Source organism: Priapulus caudatus, unplaced genomic scaffold, assembly GCF_000485595.1.
Source record: "Priapulus caudatus unplaced genomic scaffold, Priapulus_caudatus-5.0.1 Scaffold11, whole genome shotgun sequence".
Classification (NCBI taxonomy): domain Eukaryota; kingdom Metazoa; phylum Priapulida; class Priapulimorpha; order Priapulimorphida; family Priapulidae; genus Priapulus; species Priapulus caudatus.
The window spans coordinates 458,433-471,117 of NW_014577072.1; the positions used below are offsets into that span (position 1 = coordinate 458,433).

At 41.2% G+C, this 12,685-nt stretch overlaps 2 protein-coding genes across 2 annotated transcripts in view; both read left to right on the forward strand.

Annotated features, from left to right (window-relative positions):
• LOC106807423 (armadillo repeat-containing protein 6-like) overlaps window positions 1-12,457 on the forward strand; it is a 28,153-nt gene extending 15,696 nt beyond the window's left edge. Inside the window, exons 3-8 of the mRNA XM_014809749.1 lie at window positions 9,210-9,361; window positions 9,917-10,577; window positions 10,687-10,832; window positions 10,998-11,057; window positions 11,344-11,553; window positions 11,781-12,457. Coding sequence (XP_014665235.1) covers window positions 9,239-9,361; window positions 9,917-10,577; window positions 10,687-10,832; window positions 10,998-11,057; window positions 11,344-11,553; window positions 11,781-11,996 — 1,416 coding nt within the window. The 5' untranslated portion in view covers window positions 9,210-9,238 and the 3' untranslated portion in view covers window positions 11,997-12,457. The remainder of the gene's footprint in view (window positions 1-9,209; window positions 9,362-9,916; window positions 10,578-10,686; window positions 10,833-10,997; window positions 11,058-11,343; window positions 11,554-11,780) is intronic.
• Window positions 1,782-8,268, forward strand: LOC106807443 (probable 28S ribosomal protein S16, mitochondrial). The gene is made up of 2 exons (XM_014809772.1): window positions 1,782-2,054; window positions 7,719-8,268. Exons 1-2 carry the CDS (start codon window positions 1,823-1,825, stop codon window positions 7,835-7,837), a joined length of 351 nt encoding a protein of 116 aa, XP_014665258.1. The 5' UTR covers window positions 1,782-1,822; the 3' UTR covers window positions 7,838-8,268.
• Window positions 12,458-12,685: the final 228 nt, after the last annotated feature.

A 12,685-nucleotide genomic window follows, 5' to 3' on the forward strand; every position in this document is an offset into this window, starting at 1 on the left:
CCGAAACGACATAACATACCATAGCGTTGCTACTTGCGCGTTGGCGGCGAGCATAAAGAAGCATCATATATATACCTGTATATATATTAAATATTAAAACATTGAAAACCAGGAATCGTCAATCTACAACAACTTAATATTATCATTGCGAAGATACTGTACTTGCGTTGTATTTGGCCTACGCACTGTGAAAATCAGGTCATTGCCGATTTTAGTTGGCAGCTGAACCTGGCGACATGGCAGCTGTCTGGTTGTTTTGATCAAATTCATCTCAGAAAAACGGCATAACTCAATAAATAAGAGCGCCAGTAGCGCCCAGTTACCGCGAACAAGCAGAGGTTTATAGATTCGTTTGAGGCTATTACATGTGACGCTAGTCTGTGTCGATGGTTGGATACCGAGCCAACTACAAGAATTGTGGGCAAGAATCTGAAACGGTATCTAACCCTAGCATACCGTTCTCTGGAGCTAACTGTGACAGTGTGATGATTACTATTACTAACTATCTAGCTGATATGGTTAGGGTTAGTGTTAGGGTTAGGGTTATGGTTAGCTCCAAGAAACGGTATTGCTAGGGTTAGAATACCCTAGCAATGACTAGGTGTATTGACGTTAGTCACACAGCCTGGTCGGGTTAGGTTATGGTTAGAGTTAGGGTAATAGGGTTATGGTTAGGCCAAAACAAAATATAGGTGTGGTTAACGTTTCCCGACCGACTCTATTTATTCAGAGTGGCTATATGCCCGGCAGCCGGCATATATCTGACGGCTGCCGGGCACGGTCTTCGATTTCCTAAATGCCCAGCAGTTTTTTAATTTTTAGCGTTATTTCAACTAAACAAGTTTTTACCATGTATTACTTACCGATTGATAAAAACCGAGTAATGTCGTAGTTAAGTATCGTTAAATAAACATCGTATTCGATTCTATTTGAAATCGTGTGCCTAATCGTGACGTAGTTTTGAGAATCTGTGCTGAGCAAATTGTAATGCGTGAAATGGATAACCGCCCCGGACGCGTAGCGTGGGAGTTGGGCGTCCGGTAACCGGATGCGTAGCCACTGCGACTGCGTAATTTATTCACTATCATTTTATTATTATTGAGTCTGAGATAAGTGCCTGTGCATCCGAGTACTAAAACCAGCATCTCTACCCATGTAGCCCTTCACACAGGTAGCGCTACAAAACCAATAACTTTAATAAGCAATCAAGTAGAATCAAGAAAGAAATGTAATTATGAATCTGATATACATTATTGCACAATACTATGGAAAAAATACCACCGTTATTTTAACGTGTTTAGCATTCAATCATTAAATTCTATATATGGTATTGTGACCATTGTCTATTGAGATATCACAGACTACACAACACCTGTTACCTAACTACTGCACTGCTGCCACTGCACTACTCTTAATGCTGCCAGTGCTGTACCATTCTGATACATTGATTTATCTTGCAGGCAAATGTAATTGCAAACACTGTAAATGTAATGTCTAGATACCTGATGTTCTGCTCATGGAATAGTTAAAACATGGCACGAATCTGATCACGAGAGGCTTCACAAGCAATAGCCCCACTCGTTGAAATAAACAAACTATAGTCTTGCCATTTTGAAATCAGATATTAACTAGCTCCTACTCCTAGTTACAATTGAACATTAACAAATCGGTATGTAGTACACTTATGAAGAATATTTGAACAGAATGTGTTGTTAGAAGCTAGTTAATGTGCTCTGCTCTAATCATATTAACATTTTATTGTTTTTTTCTTCTATTGTCAGTTTAGTGTGTGCCATTTTTCAGGTAATTTTATCAAGGAATCATGGTTATAGCGATACGGTTAGCACGACATGGGTGTACCAACCGGCCGTTCTATCACCTTGTTGCAATCCAGCACAAACGAGCAAGAAACTATGAGCCACTTGAACAGATAGGAACATTTGATCCCATGCCAAATGCTGACAATGAGAAACTTGTTGCTGTGAACTTTGAGAGGCTAAGGTACTGGATGTCACAGGGAGCAAGGTTTTCGAAACCTGCAGCACGATTGCTAGGCAAGTTTATTCTATTATCACCCTCATTACTTTGCAAGCTAAGTGGCTGGGAATTATGGGAGGGGATATGTGTCAAAATTCAAACGTTCAATTGATCGATTGATTGTTTAATTAAACAGTCAATTTAATCATTCAAACGTTCAATTGATCGATTGATTGTTTAATTGAACAGTCAATTTAATCATTCAAACGTTCAATTGATCGATTGATTGTTCAATTGAACAGTCAATTTAATCATTCAAACGTTCAGTTGATCGATTGATTGTTCAATTGAACAGTCAATTTAATCATTCAAAACAAATTCAATTGAGCAATTAATAATATGAATTGCCAATAATCAGATGAATAGGCTATTGAATCATGGAAATGTTGAAGCAATCGTCCGCAGGCTCGTATATCGCCAAATTAAAACCCACATGCCAAGATAAGAGACATGACGGAAACGTGGTAGCACGTACGTTGCTAGAAAGCAATCGCCGCCAACGTTTCCCAGCTAAGTGTGCTGTACCCGCGTTTACGTGCGTTACCCGCGTTACGATGCGTGCCACTGTGCGTGGTACCCCCGCATCACTGTGCGTGTACCTGCCGTGTACCAGCGTGTACGTTGCGTGACCGCCGTGTACAGTATGCGTGTACGTGCGTGCACGTCTGCGTGCTACGCGTGCACCATGCCGTGTAACCCGCGTGTACGCTGCGAGTACTCGCGTGTACGTGGCGTGTACCTGCGGTACATCGTGTACCTGCGTAATACGCCGCGTGTGCGGCGCGATCTCACGTGTACCCGCATGTACCCGGGATGTACGTGCGTGTACCCGCGCGCGGACTGCGTAGCGCTGCACGTACAGCGGCGTACACGCACGTACACGCGGTGCGCAGCGCAAGTGCACGCGGGTACACGCACGGCACGCACGGTACAGTGCAGCGTGCACGCCAACGTACGCGCACGTCACACGCGGTACACGCAGTACACGCGGGTACACGACACATACACGCGCGGCGTTACACGCACGTAACAACGACAGTACAGCGGTAGTGCACCACGTGCACGCGGGTACACGCAACGTGCCACACACCGTACACGCAGGCAGACTCGTGCACTGCGCAGACGCCCACACAGCACGTACACGCGGGTACACGCACGGTACACGGCGGGTACACGCCTCGTAACACGCATGTACCACGCACGTCAGCGCACGTAACACGCAGTACACGCCGTACACGCACTACACCAGCGGGTACAAGCACGTACACTCACGTACTACGGCCGGTACACCACGCGGGTACACGCAGGTAACACGCAAGGGTACACGCACTACATATGGGAGGGGATATGTGCTCAAAAATCAAGACGTTCAATTGATCGATTCGATTTGTTTAATTTGAACAGCTCAACTTTAATCATGCAAACGTTCATTGATCGATTGATTGTTCAATTGAACAGTCATTAATCATTCAAACGTTCCAATTGATCAATTTGTTGTCAATTGAACAATACAATTTTAATCATTCATACATTCAATTGAACAATCATTAATCATTCAATCATTCAATCTACATCAATTATTCACAAATTCAATGAACAATCAATTTAATCATTCACACATTCAATTGAACAATGCAATTTAAATACATATACAACAATTTACCAATTCAACAGAGAACAATCCAATTTAATCATTCAAACATCCAATTGCAGCATTAAATAGATGAATTGCCAAATTGAATCAATGAATAGGCGTATTGATATCATGGAATGGAGCAATACGCTAGAGGCCCGCCGATATATCGCCAAATTAAACGCACCATGCCGCAGAGATAAGAGACATGACGGAAAACGTAGTAGCACGTACGTTAGCTCAGAAACGCAATCGGCCAACGTTCCGCCAGCAAGGTGAATGTACCCGACGTTTTACGTGCGTGACCGTGTACGTGCGTTCGTTCGTGTACGTGCGGTACCCAGGTGCACGTGCGTGTGACCCGCTGTACGTCGGGTGACGCGTGCTAGTGCGTGTACGCGTTAAGTGCCGTGCACCGTGCGTGTACCCCGTGCCACCTGCGCATTGCTACGCCGGTTTAACGGTGCGAGTAGCTTCGCAGCTGTACGTGCGTGCTTATCTGCGTGTACACTGGCGTGTACGTGGCGTGTACCCGCTGTGTGCGGCGTGTATCTTCCGTAGTACCCGCATTGACGCGCTGTGTACGGCGTGTACCGCGCACACGTGGTGTACCCGCGCGCACGTGCGTGCACGGTAACCGCCGGCGTACGTGTGCGTGCACGTACACGCGCGGTACACGCACGTACACGCGGCGGTACACAAGCAAGTACACCGCGGTCGTGCACGCACGTGCACGGTGGTACACGCACGTAACACCGCAACGTACACGCACGTACGCGCACGTACACGCGGGTACACGCACGTACACGCACGTACAGCGCGGTACACCACGTACACGCGAGTACACAACCAAGTACACAGCGGGGCACGGTCACGCTGCAGCGCGGAACACGCACGTGCACGGCACGTACACGCACAGTTGCACGCACAGTACGCGCACATTACCAGGCGGGGTACACGGGGTACCGACGTCTGTACACGCCATGTACACGCACGTACACGTGGTAAACGCAGTAACACGCACGTACAGCGGCGTACACGCAGCAGTACACGTCGGGTACACGCACATACACTCACGTAAATTGTCACGTTTGTTCCACGTAAATGTTTGTTCAATTGAATGTTTGAATGCATTAATTGATTGATTCAATTGAATGTTTGAATTGATTAATGATTGTTCAATTAATGACATTAGAATGATTAAATTGATTGTTCAAATTGAAATGTTTGATGATTAAATGATTGTTCAATTGACAATCAATGTTCTCATTGCATGACTTGAATGAATTAAATTGATTGTTCAATTGAATGTTTGAATGATTAAATTGATTGTTCATTGAAATGTTTGGAATGCATTAAATTGATTGTTCAATTGAATGTTTGAATGATTAAAGTTGATTGTTCAATTGAGATGTTTGAAATATTAAATTGCATTGTTCATTGAATTGTTTGAATGATTTAAAATGATTGTTCAATTGCAAAACAAAACGCACGTACACGCGAGGTACACGCACGTACACGCGGGTACAGCTCGTACACGCCATGTACACGCACGTCACGCCGGTACACAGCACACGCTACACGCACGTACACGGCACGGTACACAGCGGGTACACGCACGTAAAACATCACGCTAACACCGGCGGAGACCACGCACAGTACACGCGTACCGCACTACACGCACCGTAACACCCGTTACATAAGTGGAGGGATATTTGTCAAATTCAAACGTTCAATTGATCGATTGATTGTTTTAATTGAACACGAGTCAATTTAAATCATGCAAACGTTCAATTGATCGATTGATTGTTCAATTGAACAGTCAATTAATCATTCAAACGTTCATTGATCATGAATTGTTCAATTTGAAGCAATCAATTTTAATCATTCAAACATTCAATGAACAATCAATTGTATCATTCAATCATCAACTTGAACAATCAATTTAATTCAGTTCAAACATTTCATTGAACATCATTTAATCATTCAAACATTCAATTGAACATATCAAATTTAATCATTCAAACATTCATTGAACAATCATTTAATCATTCAAACATTCATGAGCATAAATAATGAATTGGCCAAATTGAATCAATTGAATAGCGTATGAATCAGGCAATGGAGCACATCGCCGAGGCCCCGCTATATCGCCAAATTAATACCCACATGCCGCAGAGAAGATAAGAGACATGCGGAAAACGTCGGTAGCCACGTACGTTGCTAGAAACGCAATCGGCGACAACGTCCCCAGCTAAGTGTGTGATACCCGCGTTACGTGCGTGTACCCGCGTGTACGTGGCGTGTACTGCGGCACGTGCGTGTACCCCAGCGTGCACGTTGGCTGTACCGCCTTGTACGTGCGTGTACCCGCGTGTACGTCGTGCACGTTGCGTGTACCCGTCACTGGGATCGCATCGTGTACCCCGGTGTACTGTGCGAGTACTCGCTGTGGTAACGTTGCGTGTATCTGCGTGTCCTGCGTGTACGTGCGTGACGCCAGCGTGTGCGGGCGTGTATCTACCGATGTACCCGCATGTACGTCGCGTGTGACGTGCGTGTAACCGCGCCACACCCGTGCGTGTACCCGCGCGCACGTGCGTGCACGGTACACGCGGGTTACGTGCGTGTCGCTACACGCGGGTACATCGCAGCGTACACGCCGAGTCACAAGCATAAACGGGCAATCACTACGCGAGGGCTTACGCACGCGCACCCGTACACGCACCGTACAGCACGTATCGCGCACGTACGCGCGGCGTACACGCACGTACACTCACGTACACGCGGGTACACGACGCACGTACACGCGAGTACACAAGCAAGTTACACAGCCGGGTGCACGCACGTGGCAACGCGGGTACCACGCACCGTGCACGCACGTCACGCACTGGCAGCACGTCACGCGCACAATACACCGCGGTACAACAGCGGGTACGCGCTCGTACACACATGTACACGCACAGTACACGTGGGTAAACCACGTACACGCACACGTACACGCGGCGTACACGCACGTACACGCGGGTACAGCGCGACATACACTCACGTAAATTGTCACGTTATGTCACGTAAATGATTGTTCAATGAATGTTTGAATGATTAAATTGATGATTCCAATTGAATGTTTGAATGCATTAATTGTATGTTCAAATTGAAGATTGAATGATTAAATGTGATTGTTCAATTGCAATGGTTTGATGTTAAATGATTGTTCAATTGACACAATCAATTGCTGCATTGAATGTTGAATGATTAAATTGATTGTTCAATTGAATGTTGTGAAATGCATTAAACTTATTGTTCAGCATTGAATGTTTTGATGATTTAATTGATTGTTCAATGAATTGTTGAATGATTAAATTGATTGCTTTCAATTGAAGTTTGAATGATTAAATTGATTGTCAATGAATGTTGTGCAATGATTAAATTGATTGTTCAATATGAACAATCAAATTGGATCATTAGTAATCAATTGACAATTGATACATTACATCAATTGAACGTTTGAATGATTAATTGTGACTGTTCAATTGAACAATCAAATCGATCAATTTGAAACAATCAATCGAATAATTGAATGTTGAATGATTACATTGACTGTTTAATTGAAACATGCAATCGAAAATTGAATGTTTTTGAATGATTAAATTGACTGTTCAATTGAACAATCAATCGATCAACTGAACGTTTGAATGATTAAATTGACTGTTCAATTGAACAATCAATCGATCAATTGAATGTTTGAATGATTAAATTGACTGTTCAATTGAACGTTTGAATTTTGACACATATCCCCTCCCATAGGGAATGTCATGCGCGACGTTGTTTTACATATAATGTCAATATAATTTGAAATGAGGAAATTTGTGGTGATAGGCACTTTGGTCAGTCGTGTGCTATTTATACTATGCATGCTGTAGTATTGTAGTTTTTAATTTTTATGAGGAGCATGCATAAAATATATTTATATATATATTGTGTGTATATATATTATATATATATATATATATCAGATCCATAAGATTATAACAATTTCTTCTTACAGGGGTTAGTGGGTTTCTTCCTGTGCACCCCTACAGTTATGTAGCAGCCTTGCGCAATACACGAATATTGGAAGCAAAGACACAGGATCAAAGTGTAGAGGCAAGCAATGATACATCATGACCACTGAATGCTCACTGCCCAGTAAATATGATTGAACACAGTAACGATTTCATTAGATGGTCAATGCTTAAAAACTGTCTGTCTGAATCAGTGTATTATAACATAGAACCCTGCAGACATTAAGAATGTCACCCTCCATCTTAGTGTGTCATGTTAGTAGTATGTGAAACGCCCTTTCAATATATATGTTAATGATGGTATAGTAATTTAAATTATATAAATCCTATACTTGCTTATAATCTGGCCTCACTCAAGAGCCTAGCTGATTCATCAGAATATGTTTAATTCCACCAGGTATTGTCAGATGTCTAGTGTTCAATTTACAGTGAAATTGGTCAATCTATAATCATCAGGCAGGTGTCTGATGTGTGTTGTATGAATGTATAGTTTCTCTGAATTAGAAATAAAATTAAAACTAAAGTTGTCTGACATGTTCTTGTTTGCTGTTTTGCATTCTATATTAGTCTACACTATTATAAAGCATTGTATTCTTCTTCAATATTGCCTAAAATGGGCTAATACTTGACATTGCTTTAAAATGAGAAGTAAACTTTCTTAAATGTCGACCATATACATGCTAACTGTCACTAATATTATTAAATACACGCTTTTTTGCTGAAGTAATTAGATGGTAATGGATAACAAGAAATCACACCAAAAATATGAAGCTGTTTAAATTTTTTATGTTAAAGGGATCGTTTACTCTAGGTTCTAGGGTTATTTTCAGTTAATTTAGGTTAAAATTACGCTAAATAAAAAGTTTCATGGTTCAATCACCATTAGAAATATTATTAAAAAATGTTTTAAAACTAACTACTACAGTTTGATTACATTTACAACGACGGTGGCGCCACTCAAAGCGCACGATCTGATGAGTTGCGTAAAACCACTTTTTAGCCAAAGTCTACAGACCGAGGGTGTTTCTTATTTATTAATTTAAAAGCAAAAGGATTGTAATATCTTATAAACGACATATAGTTTCAGTTATAATATGGATAGATTTGCCCTAAAATGAATATCGTTTGGTTAAATAGCATTTATGTATAAATATAATTGCACTTTTGTGATTAGCCCTCGGTCTGTAACGTGCAAAATAAATTGTCAAATACGCACAACTTTTTCGGGGTGGCAGCACGGTCGCGGTTGTCATGGCGCCGTTCAAATTTCGTAGCGTTGATGTGTAAGTAATTATAACAATTAAATTATGTATCTGGTAACAAATACGTGTGGGTATAGACGATTTGTTATACAGTAAGTACAGTTGTATGTAGTAAAATCCTATAGTCTACTATCCCTTTAATGAATGCTCAACATCTGAAATGTGATATCCCACTTTCGTCGAACCGTGAGCTGAACACTGGGCATCTTCCAGTTTCAGCCAGCAGAAAGAAGAACATAGTAATGGCAGGAATGAAGAGGATAACGCAAGAGACATTTGATGATGTTGTGAAAGAGAACGAGGATGAATTCGAAATGGAACACCAGGAGGCAGTTGAAGATGCTATCAAACAGTTCACATCGCAGGTGAGAGTGATGCATGAATAGACAGCATGTTTTTTTCTTGTTATCTGGGGAGGTAAACCGACAAAGCAGGTTATATCTTATGCATTATATATCGACTGTATATCTATGTGTGCGGGCATGCATGTGTACGTGAACGAGTGTGTGTACGGGCATGCGTTTGTATGTGAACAAGTGTGTGTGTGGGCATGCATGTGTATGTGAACGATCGAGTGTGTATGCATGTTCATGCTTTTTGGCAAAGATGGGTTTAGACTATCCAGTATCCAGGTTATTCATTATTCATCTTAATACGATTTCTTAACGCACTTATTAGCTCTTGATGCTATTATTAAAAAAAAATTTCATGATGTTATCAGGATGTTATCATAGTATCATGAGTAAATAACCACAAATTTGTGATTATGTACTTCACATAGTATCCTTCATAAAAGTAGTTAGTTGCTCTAAATATCACTGCATTAATTACCGATGTGAAATATATTACCTGTACATGCATGACCGATGTGTATATGGTGAAGTAGCTGCTAATTTGTGTGCGTGTATTTTATTTTCAAGGGAATAGACCTGACCAATATTATCACAACATTTCAAGGCAACAATGGCGGTGGTAATGACGACCATAAAAAGCCGTTGCTCAATGCCATCAGTGAATTGTCCTCTGCTCTTTCGGCACAACCTGAAGACGAACAGCATGTCGCTAGCCTACTCAGCACTATACGCTCAAAGTGTGAGATTGATATAGCTCATCGATGCTATGCGGGAAACAATGGTGCTTATCCTTCTCTGGTGCTCTGCTGTCAAAAATACTCGGATAATGCGGCCATATTTGAGCAGGCTTTGGAGACTGTGACAGCCCTGCTGACAGGGCAGCCCGATCTTGTCGACTCCGATTTTGTAGAATATCTCGTGAAGCAGCTACAGCTGGACAAGCATGCACCTGACGTTGTATGTCAGCTTCTTGCTGTCATCACACAGAGCTGCATAATGCACGAGGCAAACCGGCAGAAGTTTGTCAGCTCTGCATTGATACCCGCACTGTTCAACACAATGGGTGCATATGGCAGAGTGCCGATGGTAGTTCGGAGTGTGTGCATCGCAGTCAAGACTCTCACACTCGATGACGACATTAGGGTTCCATTTGGTAAAGCACATGACACCTGCAGGAGTATCGTTGAGGATGCCTGTTCACTAGATCTACTTCTAAATGCTGCTACTGGTGAGTGCAGAACCCTGTATATAAACAGTTGGATTCAAAATGCAAGATCCTCTAATCTATTATTGATGTTTACTATGTCTTCTAACCTGTACATAAATATTGTTTTCAGAACATAGACAAGACAAAGAAACGCTTGCAGAGGTGTTAGGAACCCTTGCCATACTTGCTGTGCGAAATGAGTACTGTCAGCATATAGTGGACATGGGTGGGCTGAAACTATGCTATAGTGTTTTGCTGGACAGCATAGATGATCAGGTATAAATGGCCTAGACTGACATAGTAACTAGCAAAATACCAAATTATTTTTTTTATTATGCAGAGTGCGGGTTCATACTGCGTGAAACTCTATGCAAATTTATCGCAATAAAAATACGTGTGCTGGTAATTAATACTAGTTTTTTTGTTCATGTTTTAAATCAGATACTAGTGAAACAGGCAGTGAACTTAATAAAGGCAGCATCAGGAAATGACAACGTGAAGGTATTTCAACATTATAATATGATCTATCACCAACACCCTATTTATCAATCATCTAACCAGGAACTACATATATGCAAAATTGGTTTCAGTTAGATGTATGTAAAAAGATGAAATTATATATATATATATAAGGTAAAACTAGGATAAGGTAGGATAGGAAGGTATAACTAGGATTTGGTAATGTTTGGTATTGTTTTAACTTTTAACTACTGCATTCACTTGTTTTTTTAATGAACTAGCAGAATTTTATAATAATATTGCTCGAATGAAGTAATACTATTAACAGGATGAGGTCGTCAAGACTGGTGGAGTGAGTCTTCTACTCCAGGTGCCCAACAGTCATGGCGGAAGTACACAGCTCTGTGAGTGTGTATGTGCTGCACTAGCTACGCTCGCCCTACGCAACCCCGACCACGCCGACCTGATTGTCCGTGCTGGTGGTGCAGAAGTAGTAGTGCAGTGCATGAAGAACCATCCTGCGCATAATGGAGTGCAGGTCAGTTAGCCTACATGTGATATAGTGGTTTTGTACAGTTTACTAGGTTAATGAGCACAGCAGTTTTAAATTATTGTGTGATGTTGCAATGTATGCAGATTACTATAGTATGCACATCCTGAAGAAAACATGTAGGTATGGTACCCAAGTTTTTTCAGATTTAATCATTATTTTAGCATTATAATTCCATATATTTTAGTGGTTTTTTTCCTTGGCTTTGTGTTTAGAAGCAAGCGTGTATGGCCCTTCGTAACTTCGTAGCTCGTGTCAGGCAGCACAAAGAGCACATACTGGAGCTGGGAGCTGAAAGTCTGTTACGACGTGACTTGACACTACCAAGTTGTCAGGACGAGGCTAAAGCAGCCCTGCGCGATCTTGATTGCCAGGTTGTGCTCAATGAGATATGGAAGGGTACAGGAAAAGAGCTGCAACGAGATTACTGAGTGGCAGAGTTGCAACAGTGACGTCTAGCAAGGGAGAGTTACAGCAGTGACATCTAGCAATGGGGAGACAAACTTGCAGGAGTCACATGTAACGAACTTCTATAGGTACACAATCTAATTGAAAGTCGTACGAATTCATAAATGATAAATTCTGCTTTTTAAAATTAGCTTTGATAATAAAAAATACGTGTATGCTTTATATGGATTATTAATTGGATATTCACATATTCTGCACAAAGCTAATAAGGTTCTCCTATATTGTTGATGCAAATTCAATGTGCAATTTAAGACTGGTGTGAATTTGAATTATTCCATGAATGTCCTGGTATTTAGTCACCCGTGTCATCGAATTTTCTTATGCCACCATGTTGTATTATTCCTTGTAACACATGGAAAAAGACAATGATAGTAGACCTTTATGAAATATGAATTAAATGCAAAAACCTATCAACAAACATTAAGTTTTGTAGTGATTTGTGTATTTTTTATTTTAGCCATTTTCGTCAGGCAAATCAATACTACACTATGGATATACTTATCTTTGATAGTTGTTGTTTAAAGAAGACGGTGAACTAAAATACCAACAAAAGTTTCGAAATAATAAAACAAAAATTGCATATAGAACTGAACATTTTTTCATCAACTACTTTTCCAGATAACAAAATATTAAAATACATATGAACAGTCCT

What these genes read in the sequence shown, in the direction of transcription:
- LOC106807443 (XM_014809772.1), top strand. Translation starts at nt 1,823, where the DNA reads ATGGTTATAGCGATACGGTTAGCACGACATGGGTGTACCAACCGGCCG. An exon ending in ACCTGCAGCACGATTGCTAG is followed by an intron (nt 2,055 to 7,718) that starts GCAAGTTTATTC and finishes TTCTTCTTACAG; the next exon opens with GGGTTAGTGGGTTTCTTCCT.